The sequence below is a fragment of the Lutjanus erythropterus genome, chromosome 21 (genome assembly GCF_056507025.1).
Source record: "Lutjanus erythropterus isolate fLutEry1 chromosome 21, fLutEry1.hap2, whole genome shotgun sequence".
Taxonomy (NCBI): domain Eukaryota; kingdom Metazoa; phylum Chordata; class Actinopteri; order Lutjaniformes; family Lutjanidae; genus Lutjanus; species Lutjanus erythropterus.
Genome location: NC_139337.1, coordinates 12313222 through 12330836, shown reverse-complemented (window position 1 = coordinate 12330836; position 17615 = coordinate 12313222). Strand labels below are relative to the sequence as shown.

The following is a 17615-nucleotide window of genomic DNA, read 5'->3' as shown; positions in this document are numbered from 1 at the left end:
AAATTAAAACGCATGATACAGATAACTGTATAGAGTTCTTAAAATATAAGGAAAACTCCATCCCTGATGCTATATTCACAGGAAATCTTCTAAATTGCCGATTTTACACAAACAACATGCAGTTCATCCATTCCCTATTTGTTAACTCTGCAGTTTATAACTTGTTAAGCACTTAACATAATCTGAAATATCCAGAAAATACATCCCTCATTCAGGGGTCATCAGTTTACTTGAAAAGGACTCGTTAAGGGAAATGGTTAGGGAACCTTTGATTTAGCTATTTGACTATTTCATGGCAGCCATATTGACATAAAAAATAGTAAACACGGGTGTTACCAATAATGATAATTGACATCCAATTTCATTTAGTGTAACAGAGCCAAGCAGCACAATAACACCCTGACTGTTTGACCTGAATGTAATGGAACTTTAGTATCACTGGTAACACCTGTGTTTACTCTACTATTTCATGTCCAAATGGCTGCTGAGAAAAAAGCCTATTGGTAATAAAGGAAACCATACAGTAGATAGCCTACCCTTTATAATAGAAATCAGTTCGACCTGGGAAAATTCGTGTGAGAGTCGTTTGCTGCCAATATTGTATTAAAAGCATTTTATTGAAAAGACTATTTACATCGGAACCAAAATCACAGTCAATGGTGACAATAGAATACAATGACAATATTGCTCCCATCACCAACATCTTGGAACAGCTCTTCAATCTACAAGGCATCATTCCTCTTATCCACTGCAGGACCACGTAGAGCTTGACAGGGCCAGTGCACAACATAATTTTTCTATTATACTTGAATAGCCTGCCACGGTTGTATGGGTGGGGGAGTATAATTGCAAGTAGAAACACTTGCACTGCTGCATAATCAATCAAAACTACAGAGTTGGCTGTCTCGGTGGGTGACCAGTGTAATATGGGGAATAAAGAATGTGTATATCCTGCCAAGCCTTGACAGACCATGAAGTAGGATCCAGAGCAGATGATGCCACACTGTATCATACAATGATTACATCCATTCACTCATGTACCTCACCATACATTTTACCATTTACTCTGATGGGACACAACCATCCCTTTGTACCGAAATATCCCCTTTAATCCTTAAATACATGATCCCTCTACCCAGATCACTCTCCATGTGTCCATCCATCCCTTATTCCAACAATGACAGCTCTAGTTCAATCACTAGCCCCTGTCAAATCAAGGTAAAGGCCCCTGTTTCTCCTCCCATTGACCTTATAGGAGGTGTGTGTGTTTGTGTGTGTGTTGTATATGACTGAAAGCAAGAACGGTGGATGAGGATTGTCCATGTGTGCTTGGAGAAATGTGTGTTTATAGCTTTGTGTCTGACTCCGTATGCATATTCCATGTCTAGTCCATCTTGAGGCTACGGTAGATGTAACGAATAAACGCCAGCGAAGCCCAGAACGACACGCTGCCCAGCATCAGCGAGAAGACCATCGCCGTGAGCAGAGAGTAACCAAAGAACTCCGTGCTCTGCACCAGGCCGCTCATAGACGACCGGTTCCGGTAGTAGAAAACAGAGTAGACGAAGATGAAGATGCCGGTGGAGCCGGTGCTGAGCACGCTCCGCCACCACCATCGGTAGTCCTCACCGGACAGCAGGAAGTAAGTCAGGGCCACAGAGATGCAGGCGCCCACCGAGAGGAGGATGGCGAAGACGCACAGCAGGATGCCGTAGAGGGTGTAGTGTTCTCTGCCCCAAACGGTGGCAAAGATGTAGTAAAGCTCCACTGAGATGGCACTGAAGGAGGAAATTGATAGTAGGAGTGAGAGTGTAGAAAAGGAAATTCAAAAGGCTGCTCTTTCAATATTTTCCCCCATTTATAAATACATAGTTAGTTAGGTCAGATTCTCTGAAATCACACAACAAATTAAAAGATCAAAACATCATATTGAGACATCAGTATTAAAATGAAACTGCTCATTACCAGTTAAAAATATCTTAAAACTTAAAATACTTGCCCTTTAACCTCCTGCATCAAAGCAAAATTGAGCTCACCTGAAAGGCAGGAAGCCTCCGATGGCCATGTGTACCGCTGTGTGTTTGTACCAGGGCTGTGTGGGGATCTGCCGGGCGATGTTGCGAGTGCGGCAGGGCGCCTGGAAGCTGCCAGCCCGGTTCTTTCCCACGATGCCACCTATGACGGTGAGTGGGAAGCCCACCAGCACCCAGGCGCCCAGCAGGAGGAGCACGGTGGTGGCTGGCAGAGCCTGGGTGGAGCCGCTCCACCAGTGGATGGAGTTCACAACACTCCATGTCAGGAACAGGGGAGCTGAAGGAACAAATGAAGGATAGTATTTCTTTCTGTGTTTTTAATGATGAAAATATAATGAGGTAAGGCTGTATAATTACTTAATAAGACCATAAGTTTTATGTGCCAGGAGGCATATTTTTTTTTTCAAACAACTTTCTGAACCTGAACAAAGTACTGCAAGTGTGAATGCTGTAAATATATAATAGACACATGAATAAATCATTAACTGAGTGGAGTAGCATTGTCACATTGTACACAACACTAATGGAGACTGCTGTAATATACTAGCAGTGCCCTACACACTGCTTCATTGTTTAGACATGAGAGTCAGTCATCCATTAGGCCTGTGTCCAATCATAAATGTGAAAGTAAAAGCTCAAAACAGAAGTTGGTAAGAACAACAATAAGACAGTAGTGAGAAATGAGTCAGCATCCTTACTGACAATATTTATTCTTGAGGAGAATTTCAATTCAAATTCAAATTTATTTTACTAATGATAAATGATCAAAATCATTAGAACTACTGTTTTAAATTCTTCTTGTTTGACAGTTAATCTCAGTCATATTTCTATTTTACAACTATTTCACTGTTAGAGGTTCAAACTTCTTCCTGACACAACCACCACAGACCATTATGTAAATCTATAGATACAGTTTCAAAGAAACACCTCAATTACAATTCATCAATATTGTTGTCATGTGTTCCCAAAAATCTGATTTGATTATCTAATTTAATATGCATAAATGGAAAATGCTGAGAGGAAGAATGTGAAACAGGAGGAAAGAGGAAATCTATGTGTCGATGGAGGATGGATGGAGATTAATAGGTATAAAAACATCAAGTTAGTGGCAGAGAGCAGATTATCTGAATCCATAAACTGTACTGTGAGGATACTAAGAAGTGAATGAACATGGTTTACTTGAGAAAAAGTCTCAGAAAAAATTTAGGGTAAACAGATATTGAATTGAGTATACTTACATGGCTTAAATAACAGTGACTTTTTTTTAGATTTCTTTAGATTTTTTTCTAGTATGCCATCACACAAACAATTTCATGCTAGAAAGTCAGAAGGTATTTGAAAAAAACCTACTGAATGTTTTTATTAGTGCATACAGAAAAGCCACCACAACTACCACTTGTTTTGGGCCTGCACAAAAGAACATACTTTTTACTGTACGATTTTCACAGAATTAATGAAAATATTCAAGACAAAGATTACTGTGAACTAGGGTGAACTCCTTTTTAGGCTTTTTACATTTAACATCTATAAATATTTAATTATAATGAAATTATGAGTGAATTATAAGGAACTGGTTTAAGCTAGAAAACCCATCTATACAGGGATGGTACACTGTTATTTATGAAATCTTTATAATTGAAAGAATCACCTTTTCCATGACTTTTCAGGAAAATAAATTTGAGAAAATTAAGGAGAAGTGGAAAATTTATATTTCTGCACTACACCCTTCTTTTGTTTAAATTTGTTTTTGCAATTTATATATGCATGCAAGTATACAATTTTTTGCTATCTCAAACGAAAAAACAACGCATGTTCTGTATTTGCTTTCTATAATTATACTGTAAAATGCTGGAAAGTTGTATCACTCTGTAAAGGCATTTAACTAAAGAAGACTGATTGAGTGCATTGTATAGAGCCATGACATGAAAATAGCAAATACTTTGAGCATAACTTTTCAAGGGCAGTAATAAAGTTATGGAAACTTTATTGATTGCACCTCAACAGAGAGGTGGAGAGACACAGATTGACACATGACATGTATGAGTGCTCTCTGAACTTCAACCTGCTTTTAAAACAGAAGTGTGAAGTGAACCGAAACCTCTCTTATCAAACTCACCGGAGAAGAGCGACGAGGTGAGGATGATGTTCCACACCCAGCGCTGTCCGTTGATCTGTGTGTAGAAGCTGCATGACACGTAGCCTGACACGCAGCTGGTCAGAGCGTACAGAACGATGGCTGCAGAGTTGATGGCACCATGGCGGTGCACGTTGAACATTCCCAGCAATGCCATGACGATGATTCCTGATGCAATGAGGAAACAAGAGAACAATCAGACTTATGACCTGTGTGTATGTACTATTATCAGGTTTCTAGTTGCTGTGTCACTCTGCTTTTCAGTACAGACGCTGTTGCTATGGCTCAGTGCTGCCTAGAAAACAAGTATGCTCAGTTTTCAAACAGAACAATGGTAGTCCCTGATACTGTTTTGGAATTTACCAGACCACATTCAGCCAAGTGTGTTACTGCGTTTGAGTGTATTTGAGAATGAACACTCACCTGTGGCGAGGGTAAGGAACTGGGCCCCCACTCCCAGCACAGCACACAGCAGGCTTTTGTAAGGGGGAAACCTGAAGACGTCAGTGTGTATGATCTTCCAGCCATTGTCTCCCTGGTCCAGATCATCACAGCCCCCCTCCTCCTCCACATTGTACCTGCAAAGGACAGAAAAATGCTTTCACTATGGATATTATTATTTACCTGATGAGCAGAGAGTTGAAGTTAAGATGAAAGTTGTTTTACTAAAATTAAGGGTTGTAAGGGTCAGTGTAATTTGTCAGAAGAAAAAAAGCACAAATAAAAACATCTCAAATTAAATTTATATCAATAAGAATAACCAAGATACACGAGACTAGATTACCAAATCGATTACCAAAACAGTTGGCAATTAATTTAAGTATCAATTAAAAATCGATTAATTGATTAATCTAACGTTTCTTTTAGGTCTTTAGCAGCCTTTCATACTGAATACATAAAACTTCAGGCCTCCAAAACAAAATGGCCCAGAAATAACCCCTTGTGCTTCTTCTCTGACCAACCTGGCAAAGTCATTCTTTAGGACCCTCATGAGGATGATGATGACGAAGCCCAGCAGTAGCACCACCAGCACCAGCGAGTTGATGATGGACAGCCAGTGGATCTCCAGCGTTTTGGGGAAGAATGAGTAGTCTCGGAGGCGCTCGGCTCTGCGGGCGTGGGTCAGAGGGGACTCAAACCAGTGCACGCTGTAGGTGTGCGTGACCGTCAGGCTACCTCCACCCACCCCGACTCCGCCCACTGCTGCACCCGCGCCCTCCTCCAGGGGAACAGGTTTGACGTCTTTTACTGAGACATTGGCAAAGATCACTGAGTCGCCATTGTACTCAATGTTGAAGTCAAGATGTGTCCACAAACCCACCTGTTGGAGGCGAGAGATAAAGACAGAGCAAAAAAGAAAAAGAGGAGAGGCAGTGACAGATAAGAAGGATGACAGTGAGTGCAGCTCAACTGAACTTTACATAAAGATAAAGCCTTTAACAAACTTACACTTTCTGTTTCTCTTTGTCTCCCTCATGCAATACAATCTGCCTTTGCATGTTGATAAATTTAGTGTATACATTTACACACACACACACACACATATATATATATATATATAAAACTATGAATATGAATATAGTAATATGTAATTTCTTGATGTGTATTTACATAGATAAGTGTATATATGAATAAGAATACAGAAGTAGGTATAAAGACACCTGTGTATAGATTTTAATATATATGTGATTTTAAGTATCACAGGTTTACCTTGTGGCTGTGAGGCAGGAAGCCGCTCTCCTCTATGTATCCCACAAAGCCCCAGATTGGAATGTCATCCAGGACAAACTCAAAGTAGAACAGCTCCTCGATGGCCTCACGAAGCTCGTCCACCTGACACACACAAAACACTAGTAACACACTAATGTCCAAACTTCCTTTCCTCACTCCTACGTATTTAAAATCAAGCTACTTAACAAATTATTAACAGCTTAAATCACCTTTGAGCCCAAAGTACTGAAACTCAACCCACAATGTGTAGTAGCATACAAAGTATTAAAGGACCCAGACATAGACACATGTAGATGTCACCATTATCACATTAACATTTAGATCACATGTCAGCACTGCCATCATATTGGACAGGGCAATACTGACCCATATACAAAGACATGTAAACTGGGGAGCTGCATTTTTTTCTGAAAAAGAGTCCTATGATATTTACATTTCTCAACTGATTCCACTGAGTGGTTTAAGGGTTCATGATCTTCATGGAGCAAGTTAGAAAAAATGTAGATCATAAACCCTTACATAAAACATGACTCTTTGAAATTGGTTTCAAAATGTAAAACTTTGTTGTGATTTTTATCTAGAAAACCAGTTAATAAAAATGCTTCTCTGACTTATGATGAAGATTTTATTCCACTTCTGCCACATTCTGCCAATAAATTCTCAGAAATCTTACAAACTGACCTTTATGTTCAAGTTATTCTGATCTTGTGAAAATAAATACCTGTTTCTCTGAAAGAGTGAGCTGGCAAAGAGTTTTTTTCTCCATGTTCTCTCTGAATCGGATGTGATATAACGACTCTGCCATCCTGTCACCATCCAACACTTCTCCCAGACTCAGGGACTTGTGATGCACCTGAGGAAGAAGTGTTACAATATGAGTAACAGCATGTAAAAAAAGAGGCAGCAGCATAAAGCATTAGCTGGTTCTGATTCTGTGAGCAGTACATATAACTATGAGGTAATTTTAGCAGGCAAACAGAAAACAACAAAGCTAGAATCATACTTCATCACTGTATGCTTGGTGTTGAAGTACCATATCCTATAAAGTTACTGCTATTAAATGTGGGCTGCACTGCCAACAGCAAAATCACACTTCCAATACTGGCTTTTCTTCAAAGCCATGAGTCAGATATTAAACCTTAAACAAAGACAAAACTCAGTTTATGTTGGCATCAACAAAACTAGACACCATGGATGAATAAAAACACAAAATGAAAACTTAAAATTTTATCAAAAATACATTCTTGCAGCAAAATGTCACCCATTTTTCTTCCTGTATTTTTATACTATTTATACTGAGTGATAAAGATAACACTATTTGAAACGGCTGAAAAAAAAAATAAAATACCATCACATACACATGATAGATGGTAAATTAACAGGGTTATGAATCTGGTTATAACTCACTGTGTAACTGATCAACCAGTTTACAACCAGCACATATTTTAGTGAGAAGTCTTAATTTTTGAAACTGCTTGGCCCTCACTGTTACGGTCTTCTCTGCTCAAATAGCACAGCTTTGGTTAGCTGAGGCTGGTGAGGGGATTTCTACAGATATACAGATTATCGTTACAGATTATATTTATGCTGAATTGCAGAGAAGACTACTGACTTATGATGCCTTTTATCTTGTGTTTGTAGATTTGTGCATTTTACAGACGTGTAAGGAATTGTTTTGAGAGTTTGGTGTAATATTTTCCTTGAGAATGCAGGGAACTTTAGTTTAATTCAGACTGCTAATATGTCTATTTTAATGTTTTGCCACGACTACAGAAACACTAACAGCTAAAGTATAAGGATGATAAGGATGTCTCACACTGACTGCTGTTAGTTATTGGTTTGATCAATAATTTTTCACAACAAATATTACTAGGACTGCTACAGAAAATTGCAGACGAGCATCCAATACCCAGGCATCCACATTATAGACAATACCACTGACTAGCCCTGTAACAAATTGACCATATTTTCACACTTGACCATACACGGTCCAGACATATACTAGATTTTGACCTATTCTTCTTCTTCCATTTTCCATATTCTTCAATTCTTCTTCAAAGAAATCCCAAAGTAAATCTCTAGCTTACCTGCGGCTCACATGGAAACATTTAACAATTTCATTAGACCTTTTTTTAATAATCTCACATGACAACATTTTATTTTTTTAGTTATATACTGGTGTCTTTCAGATACTTGATACATGTTCTTTATTCATTAGCATGACAAAATAATCTCCAGTTCTGTGTGTGAATTACAGCAGCCCATTAACACACAGTGACACAGAACAAAGACTGACCTTCTCTGGCCTGCAAACAGGCAGGGTGTAGTAGTGATACGTCTCCTGAGGGTTATGATAAGGGCCCACTTTGTTGACATAAAGAGTCACGTTGTCCCCAGGCTTGTAGCCCACCGCCCAGCCTGAGAACAAGCACAGGATCAAGACGCAGTGCAGCCCCATCGTCCTCTGGCAGCCACCTGGCAGGTGTCCTATTCCACACTGCATAACCCCTGTCGCAAAGATGGACAGTTCATCAGTTTGTGAGGGACAGGTGTGATATAAAACTAGACAGTCTGTTCTGATAGTTACAGTATGCCTCTCGTTTCAAGTCACAAAATGAGCTCATGTTCATGCCACTTCAACATCGTATGTAATGAGTTATATGTCAAGTGGTATAAATGGAGAATTTTATGCAACAGCACTCCCTCAACATTCTGACAAATGCAACCAGAAAACTGAGAAACACTCATAGAGCTGTGAGACACTGTGACCACAATGATTTACAATGTATTTCACCAGTTTTATCAGTCCTTATGGACAGGAATTAAATGAGTTCTGTCACTTTTTGTCTGTCTGTTATGAGTTTGTGAGAATATAGGTCTGCATGAAATGAAATTGCCCGTAGATGTTACTCTAGGAATCAAGGTAAGGGTGTTTCCCAGAATTACTGAGCATGAGATTGCTTTCAGTTTCAGACTGTACTGGAAACATATTTTGCACATGGAATGCTAACACACATTTTGAAGCAAAATGATGATGCCACGGCAGAGTTTAATGTTATTGTTTCCTTTTTTTCTATTAGAAAAGCCCTGTAATAGAGGCAAGTAGACAAGCTTCTCTCAAAACTATTTACCTTCCATATTGTGCATTTAAAAACAACAGTTTATCCATACAAATTTAGCCACCTAATTGGTCCTCAAACTCAAAAAACAACTTTGAGGTAGAAAGCAAAAATCAATTTCAGAGGCTGATCCTAGTAAGCACCAATGTTGCACTGCTGATGAAATATCACAGCAATGCAAAAAGTGTGAGTTCTCTGGATGCTGCAGTTTTAATGCTGTTAAAATCTATTTCAAGAGTGTCAAACTCAATTTAGTTCACGGGCCACATCCAGCCCAATTCAATTTCACACAGGCCAGACCAGTAAAACCTTTGCATAATAACCTATACATAACAACATGTCATTTTTTCTCCTTTTTAGAATAAAGAAGTACAAGTACATTCTGAAAACATTCACAATTAATGAACCCTCCTTTTGCAAAACACGATGAACAGCCTGAGATGTCATTAAAAAAAAAATAAGTGCAATTTCAACATGTTTCAGTTTTTCTACATTCAGTCTACAGTCATTATACAATACAGTATAAAGATCACAGTGAATCTATCATGTATTTTGAAACTCAACAACAATATAGTAGTTTACTTTTTTATGAGTCAATTTGTTGAGATCTATAAATTCTTTTAATTTTATTTACACTCCTGTGTAGTAATAATGGCATCACCACAGTACACAACTGAAGTTGAATGAGGAAGAAGGTTAAGTTATTCACTGCCTCACAAATCTATTACAGATCAAAACTTTTGGCAGTGCCTTAGAAACAGGATTCCAGCAGTATTGTTTCCAGACAGAAGTCTGATACAAATTATTTTGTACTGAAGCTACTGACTGACAATAGTTAGCACAATGTTCAACGTCTTAAATATGACTGCATCAAGTATTGTTTGTCAGAGATCTGTATTCTGGTTGGGAATGAATTAATGTTCTGCAATTTTTTACACTTTGCAAAGTCATCCAGTGGGCTAGACTGGACCCTTCGGCGTGCTGGTTCTCACCCGCTGGCCTGTTTGACACCCCTGATAGATGATAACAATTTCTATTCTGTGTTGAGCATCATCTTGTTGAAAAGCAGTGTTAATCCTGAAAAAAAAAAAAGGTAGAAAGCTCAGGTGACAGCAGATTTCAATTAAAATGTGACTGTCCCTGGAGGATAGTGTACATGCCTGATGAAATATGGATTATAGCTGGTTTCTAACCAAAGCTGCTACGTGGTGGTGATGGTCTGAAGAAGCTGATCAGTTGTCAATGATCTTCTGTCAGACTGTGCCACATGGCCACTGCGACAAGTCATATATTGTTACTGCCTAAAACGTTTCATATTTACATGTCTTGTGTTTACATTCTTTATACTATGCTTGCCTCAGAAACTTCCTCTTAAGGATAAATGAATTGAATGAATCTGTCAAACTGTCTCCTGTCACGCCTCTTTAGAGCAGCATCACAGCTATAGGTCTGAACCTCCTTAACTTTTTAGTGCCAGAACAATTAATGATTGCATTTAAAAAGGAAAATATGCGATTTTTAAAATGCATTTGATACGATTTTTCTTTCAGAACAAGTTTTTAAGACATGATTTAACGCAGAATTGTATCAGCGGGCAAATAATAACCAGCAATAATGCTATAATTAACTAGTTGTAACATCTGGTGAGTAAAGCAATGACTAAAATAGACTATGCCCAATTTACTGTACTAAGAGTAAGAGCAAGGTCAAGTATCACAGTGTCATAAAAGGCAGGGCACATCCTATTTGTTTTGCAGATTCAGTAGGAAGAAACGTGTCTATAATGAGCTGACTGATTCGTGTAAAATAAATATCAAAACTGCTTTATCCAAACCGACACATTGGATTTTTTTTTAATTTAGGGTTCCAACACATGAAGCCAGAAAACGACGACAGACACGAAGTTAGCAGAGTCTGCTTTACCAGTATCGCTGTTATGTCACTTCAGTCCCGATGCTGCAGATCCAATAAAACCTGTCTGTCCGCTGGATTCCTCGGACTCCAGGCCCCGGTGGTATACGCCGACAGAGGAGCTCAATGTAAAGATTTACAGCTAAACATCTTGTAAATCCTCGATGCAGCGTCCCGATGTCTTATGAATCCATTGCGTTCATATCCGGGTACACCAAGTACTTTTATTGACATACGAGACGGTGTAGAAGAGGGGTTCCGACTCCACGTCACCTTAAAAAATAAAAATAACGACGACTCCGTTGAGTTTTCCGGAGTGGGCGGAGAAACAAAAGCACACCTCAGACGTTACCGGTTACTTGCAGCCAGTAAGATATCAACCTCACAAGCCATTTGTAATTAAAATGTCTTATTTAGTGTTTTAACATCACCGAAAACCGAGGTTTAGACCGTTTAAGCCCCTACCTGAGCGACTCTTATTATTTTTCTGTATTGACCGGATTTCCTCCAACCTCAGAGAACCAATCAAATGCTTGAACGGTACTTCCTCGTTAGAACTCAGACCCATTTAATCAATCCTGCACTATCGATGCGCATTTCTTCAGCGTATTTGATGACGGCGTACGCGACAGATTGATTGGTAATGACTGCTATTTGATTTCCCGCGAAACAAACACGGTTGCTCGCGCGCGAGACGCCGGGACAAGTGCACAGACTCGACTGCTACCAAGTGGTGAGTGTCCGTTGTAAACAAAAAACGGTTTAACCTAAGTCAATATGTAAACTAACTATCTGATACATATTGCTATTTGCTAATAGCATGTGCATTGTGAATGAATGTGACATTATTTATGTTTTAGCCCCCTACCTGCTAGCTACACGTCTGCTGCCGTGCCAACAGTTAGCTCTCTGCTGCAAAGTTAGCTTCTTGTCTGGACACGTTCTTTCCCTGCACCCCAGATTTCTTTCAAAGAACTGGCAATTTAATGTGTCCGTCTTTCACCTTAAACCGACATGCATAGAGCATAAGTTTACGTTATTTGTTAACCATTACTGGTTGCTGGTCTTTAATTCGGCGTATATCAGTTTACATGTAAATTAAATAAAAAACTCTTAAACCCAGCTGTTAAATTGGCATAGCTGTCGCGTTTTTAATAACTTTTGGGGAGATTCAGCCTCATTAACCAGTTATAATGTGTGGCTAGGGTCGATGTGTATGGAAATACAATTAATAGACATTGTTTCATTGTTTTTCAGACCATAGTGATTTTAGCCCAACACAATGGGAATACACGGACTTGCTAAGCTGATTGCTGACCAGGCCCCCGGTGCCATCAAAGAGCAAGACATCAAGAACTACTTTGGTAAACATTACAGGTCTCTTTCCCTACATACTGACTGTGAACTCTGGATAAGAAAGCAAAATGAGGTCTGAACTTGTGAGCAAATGAAAGAATTTGATGTACTTTACTTTGTCTCCTAATACAGTGAATAATGGCTAATCCATCCTGTTTTGAATATGCCAAATAATTTACTTACTGCAGGCAGGAAAATTGCTATAGATGCCTCCATGTGTATCTACCAGTTCCTGATTGCTGTGCGACAGGATGGGAATGTTCTTCAAAATGAGGATGGAGAGACGACGAGGTACAGATACTTTGACATTTAGACAACGGGACACATACTACACATTCTGTAGTTCTTGAATGGGTCCTAGATCAGGTAGTACAAGCCTGGGCACAAGACTGAAATGTTTCTGCCACCTGCTTTCCCTTTTTCTCAGCCACCTGATGGGAATGTTCTACCGGACAATCCGGATGTTGGAACACGGGATCAAACCTGTGTACGTGTTTGACGGCAAGCCCCCACAGCTCAAGTCAGCAGAGGTTAGTATGACTGATTTCCTCTGGTGCATTCCTCCCTGCATTCTGTTATTATGGAGGTGGTAATCAGACTGTGCTTCCACCATCTTTACCCTGCAGCTGGAGAAGAGAGGCGAGAGGAGGGCAGAAGCTGAGAAGCTGTTGGCGCAAGCTCAGGAAATAGGTACATTTAATGCTTTTCACACTTAATTTAACAATAGTCATGACTGGTGCCTGCTTGGATTTATTGTGCTTTGTTTTAATGTACGGACAAACAAACTAATTGTTTCTACACAGATAAAAATCAGTGTCTTTTTGACACATTGGCAGAAAAACTAGTGTGATCAGTTATGATATTTTTTGATATCGTATGCTTTATTTACATGGTAGAGATTGTAAAAATGTTTGACTTTGGTAAATGTAGATTGTTTTTCGTTTATCTCAACCCAGGGGAACAGGAGAATATTGACAAATTCACCAAACGTCTGGTTAAAGTCACCAAGCAGCATAACGATGAGTGCAAGAAGCTGCTGACCCTGATGGGAGTGCCATACATTGAGGTTGGATTAACTCTTACTTTGCTACAGCTGTTGTCAACATTTATTATATATCCTCATTTAGATTGACAGTGATTTTGCCAAACAGGATTGAGGAAATATCAGTGCTCTTTTACATTTTTCTCCTTATTTTTACAGTTTATTATCTGAATAGGCTTAAAAGGCCTTTAGGAACATTATACAGAAAGCTTAAACGTTAAAGCAAATGCTATTCTTAACATTTCTTCATAAGTAGTGGAATGTTCATGAATTATTATTTGCAAAAAGGTATACAACGTAATTTTTAGGATTGTTTTAACATCTGAACTGGAATGCTCTCACCCTCAATACATTTGGAGAAGTAAATTTGAAGTCAGAATGATATGCTGTTGTTCTACTGTTTGTCAGCCAACTAAAGCATTTTTCCCATGTCAGAGACATCAATCACAGCTGGACAGATGTGGGTGAATAATTCTGTGAAATATAATATGATGTCTTTTTATATTGTAGGCTCCATGTGAAGCGGAGGCCAGCTGTGCTGCTCTTGTTAAATCAGGGAAGGTCTTTGCCACAGCAACAGAGGACATGGATGGGCTGACCTTTGGGACCAACGTCCTGCTCAGACACCTCACAGCCAGTGAAGCAAAGTAATAATATACCTGCATCCCACTGTTACTGCATCATTGTTTTGCACAGTTACTGTCCATGTTGTTATTGTTTCTATTCTGTAGCAGAGATGTTCGGAGAACAGAGATGACTTGATGTCTTTCCCTGTTTTGGTCCCGGTGCAACTTTTCATGCAATCTTGAAATTCTATCTATACTTGGTGATGATAGCATTTAACCCACAATTAATTCCATTTTATTTAATTATCCAGAATTGTTTTGGGGGCAAAATGGGGCAAAATTACTTGTTATCAAAATTCATATGATCTATTTCAATGATAGTGGTGTTGTTGGGTTGTCTCACCAGTTCTGTACAACATGCTACAAGTACAGCAGCTATAAAACCATACAAAATAACCACATATTTCTCTTCTTTTTTGTACAAACAAAACTTCTATAGAACAGTTTTGATGATGGCAGTTTTTTCACCCTGATCCAGTAGGAACCTTAACATATATTATGTCACATCATCCTGTCTTACTCTTAAATATTTAGATGTTTGTATAAGTGTGTATATTTAAAGATCTGTGTGTAATGGATCTGTTTGGCAGAATATGACAGATTAGAATATAATATTAATGTTTTTCATTTTTGTATAATTACCTGAAAATAAGAATTGTTGTGTTTTCATTACTGTAAAATGGGCTGGTTATGGGGGTCCTCTCCCACAAAGGCTGCCATGTTGCATGGAGTAGCCCAGAATGGACAAACCAAACACTGGCTCTAGAAAAGGCCTTTTTCTAAGTTTCCAGCACACTTTAAGTCCTCTTACACACTTTGAAGGTGAAGGGGGAGATGAGCTGTATTCATGGAGGTGCAATCTACAACTTCAACACTAGATGCCACTAAGTCCTACATTCTGGCCCTTTAAGGCTTCGGAGAGGAGTGTTTATGCTCAGTGCTCAATAAGTAATGTCATCAAATTTAATTGCAATGTATTCTTTTGTACACTTAATAACACATGGATTTATTTGTTTTAGGAAACTTCCTATTCAAGAGTTCCACTTCAGTCGAATCCTGCAGGACATCAACCTGACCAATGAACAGGTAACGTTTGTCTCTACCTTTTAGAAAGGTGCAACATATTATATGATAATATAAAGAGTGAAAGTTTGTTCTTAATTAATGCTCTTTTAGCATTTATTAGCATGTGGTTTTGTTATTATTCTTTGTTTTTGTGTACTGTGTGGAATATGGATCCGTAAACACAGTTAGACCAGGTACAGTGTATAATACTCCTCCTTTCCATGGTCCATCATAGTTCATAGACCTGTGTATTCTGCTGGGCTGTGACTATTGCGGCACCATCAAGGGGATTGGCCCCAAGAGAGCCATCGACCTGATTAAACAGCACGGTTGCATTGAGGAGATCCTTGAAAACATTGACCCCAAGGTAAGTTGATGTCTGCTACAATGCCGAAGTTTAGACACTGAAACAAAGAGGCGATTTGTTTCTGATTCCTTGTGTGTGCTGCTGGTCCACATGCAGAAGCATGCCGCTCCAGAGGACTGGCTGTACAAAGAGGCCAGGGGCTTGTTTTTGAAGCCGGAAGTGGTGGATTGTTCCACCGTGGAGCTGAAGTGGAATGAGCCGGATGAGGAGGGACTGATTCAGTTCATGTGTAATGAGAAACAGTTCAGGTAAACCATTATCAGACTTTCCACAGCACTGTATTCCATGTTGCATTGGCCTTCTGTGCTTGCTTATTGACAGACCAACTGCTTGTGCAACATCTGGCCACTAGGCTGCACTGCTGGTCATGTAGAAGCAGAGCTTGTATTTGATCAAACATCTTTTTTTTACATAGTGCACATTCCAGAGTCAGTTCATGTTAGACTCTTTGTGAGTGAACTATTTTACCTACTGCTCCAACAGTGACATTTTTCTCATAGATCTACTTTTTGACACTTGTTGTAGACAGTTGTTTCTTTATGTACAGTCATTTAAATTCTGCTTTTCATGGGAAAAGATTAATGGAAAGTTCAGCTGAAAATGACATTGTGCATAGCAAAACGTTTTGTTTATTGATTAATTGTTTATTAATTGTTTGATCTGTGTGCAGTGAGGACAGGATGCGGAACGGTTGTAAGAAGATTTTGAAGAGCAGACAGGGCAGCACACAGGGACGACTGGACTCTTTCTTCACTGTCACTGGATCTCTGTCCTCCAAACGGAAGGTACATTTAGAAAAACTACAGTAATGTTTCCAAAATTGTCAGACTTTTTTAAAACTTTTTTCTAAATAAGAAAAAATAAGAATATTTGTCTGATACTGCAAAATGAGGATAAGCGGACTGCATCCATACAAATGTATTATTAACACTGTAGTTGTTCAAGGAAGGGAAAAGGAAGGTGTATACTTTGTATGGGTATCAGCAGATATTCAAAGTTGCAGAATCAAACATGAAAAAGGGGAATTAAGTCATCCCTTATTTTGATGCTTGTGTATATTATGAATTGTTCCAAACCCTGTTTTCTTTTCCCATAGCAAGTTTCTGTTGCACGTGTTCAGTTATCTTTTGAATGCTGGACTCATTTGTTCCTTTTCTTTTGCCTGACTCAGGAACCTGAGATGAAAGGATCAGCCAAAAAGAAGCAGAAGACCGGAGCAACACCAGGCAAATTTAAGAAGGGAAAATAGACCGAATATAGGGCTCCTTTGAATCTCTCGGGAAGTAATTATTGAAATAAATAACACCTACTAAATAGAGTAAAAGCTCCAGCTGAGGGAAGAGGAAGCTGCTACACAACAAGAGTTTGTGTGATGAATAGTTCAGCTGAAAAACTGTCTATGTACATGACCAAACATGATTTTGTTAATATAAAACAAATCTTGTTTCTCGGTTTTATTGATGTGTGTTTTCTGTTATTGAATAAAAGTAATGAAGTCTTTTTGTAGAATATTTTGTCATTAGGCTTTTCATTTATTCTTTTATGGTCATCCTGTGTTTGCAGGGAAACTTTCTATTAGAAAAGCATTTGGTTTTATGTTTGGGGTATGCATACAGGGCATAGTGTTTAAGTCCTAAGAATACATAATCCACATGTTCAAGAGAAGCTCACACTCTCAGCAATATATCTAAAATGTGCTCGTTATGATAGTCACTTGTCTTGTCGCTGTCTGGTTTCTGACGGTGTTTGATGCTCAGCTCTGGTCATGATGAAATATAAGTTCTTGAAAAATCTTTTATCTGTGATTGACTAAGTGATGGGAACTTTTAAGTTCAAGGAGAAGTTAGTTGGACTTGTAGTGACTGTCTATCTGCAGCTCTCTGAGACAATTTTCATTTATTGGTAAGTAACATTTTATCACTTGAAATGTTAGTAGCATCATTTTAAATGGAAAGTTATATGTATTGTCTATAAACACAAATCAGTGTTAAATGACTTGTAGTCACCTTTATTGTTAATGTAAAGTAACTCACTCATAAATGATGCTGCTGCAGTTAAGAAACATGTTTTATCTCACTGTTGAAATAATTTATATTAATTTAAAACTGCCAAGTTTCTTCAAAGTGCCAGTTTCAAATTGTCTGTCTGTGCTTACAAAGTCTCAATCAAATTCATCTGAGAAGTGATAAAACAGAACATGATGTTGACGGTCTTAGTTTTATCAGGTGAGT

At 38.7% G+C, this 17615-nt stretch overlaps 2 protein-coding genes across 2 annotated transcripts; one reads left to right on the top strand and one right to left on the bottom strand.

Annotated features, from left to right (window-relative positions):
* Positions 1-598: 598 nt before the first annotated feature.
* tm9sf1 (transmembrane 9 superfamily member 1) lies at positions 599-11404 on the bottom strand. Its single transcript, XM_084747445.1, has 9 exons — positions 10941-11404; positions 8195-8406; positions 6620-6751; positions 5878-6000; positions 5130-5488; positions 4591-4745; positions 4150-4335; positions 2037-2310; positions 599-1778 (listed from the first exon to the last, which is right to left on the bottom strand). The coding sequence occupies exons 2-9, from the start codon at positions 8399-8401 to the stop codon at positions 1385-1387; spliced, it is 1830 nt and encodes a 609-aa protein (XP_084603571.1). The 5' UTR covers positions 8402-8406; positions 10941-11404; the 3' UTR covers positions 599-1384.
* Positions 11405-11522: 118 nt separating this feature from the next.
* fen1 (flap structure-specific endonuclease 1) lies at positions 11523-16893 on the top strand. Its single transcript, XM_084747449.1, has 12 exons — positions 11523-11661; positions 12186-12292; positions 12473-12575; positions 12712-12814; positions 12911-12974; positions 13241-13350; positions 13837-13973; positions 14972-15038; positions 15253-15384; positions 15481-15632; positions 16055-16169; positions 16556-16893. Exons 2-12 carry the CDS (start codon positions 12211-12213, stop codon positions 16631-16633), a joined length of 1143 nt encoding a protein of 380 aa, XP_084603575.1. The 5' UTR covers positions 11523-11661; positions 12186-12210; the 3' UTR covers positions 16634-16893.
* Positions 16894-17615: the final 722 nt, after the last annotated feature.

What these genes read in the sequence shown, in the direction of transcription:
- fen1 (XM_084747449.1), top strand. Translation starts at nt 12,211, where the DNA reads ATGGGAATACACGGACTTGCTAAGCTGATTGCTGACCAGGCCCCCGGT. An exon ending in CACAGCTCAAGTCAGCAGAG is followed by an intron (nt 12,815 to 12,910) that starts GTTAGTATGACT and finishes TTTACCCTGCAG; the next exon opens with CTGGAGAAGAGAGGCGAGAG. An exon ending in TCAACCTGACCAATGAACAG is followed by an intron (nt 15,039 to 15,252) that starts GTAACGTTTGTC and finishes GGTCCATCATAG; the next exon opens with TTCATAGACCTGTGTATTCT.
- tm9sf1 (XM_084747445.1), bottom strand. Translation starts at nt 8,401, where the DNA reads ATGCAGTGTGGAATAGGACACCTGCCAGGTGGCTGCCAGAGGACGATG. An exon ending in CTGTTTGCAGGCCAGAGAAG is followed by an intron (nt 6,752 to 8,194) that starts GTCAGTCTTTGT and finishes CTTCTTCCTCAG; the next exon opens with GTGCATCACAAGTCCCTGAG. An exon ending in CTAAAGAATGACTTTGCCAG is followed by an intron (nt 4,746 to 5,129) that starts GTTGGTCAGAGA and finishes TGTCCTTTGCAG; the next exon opens with GTACAATGTGGAGGAGGAGG.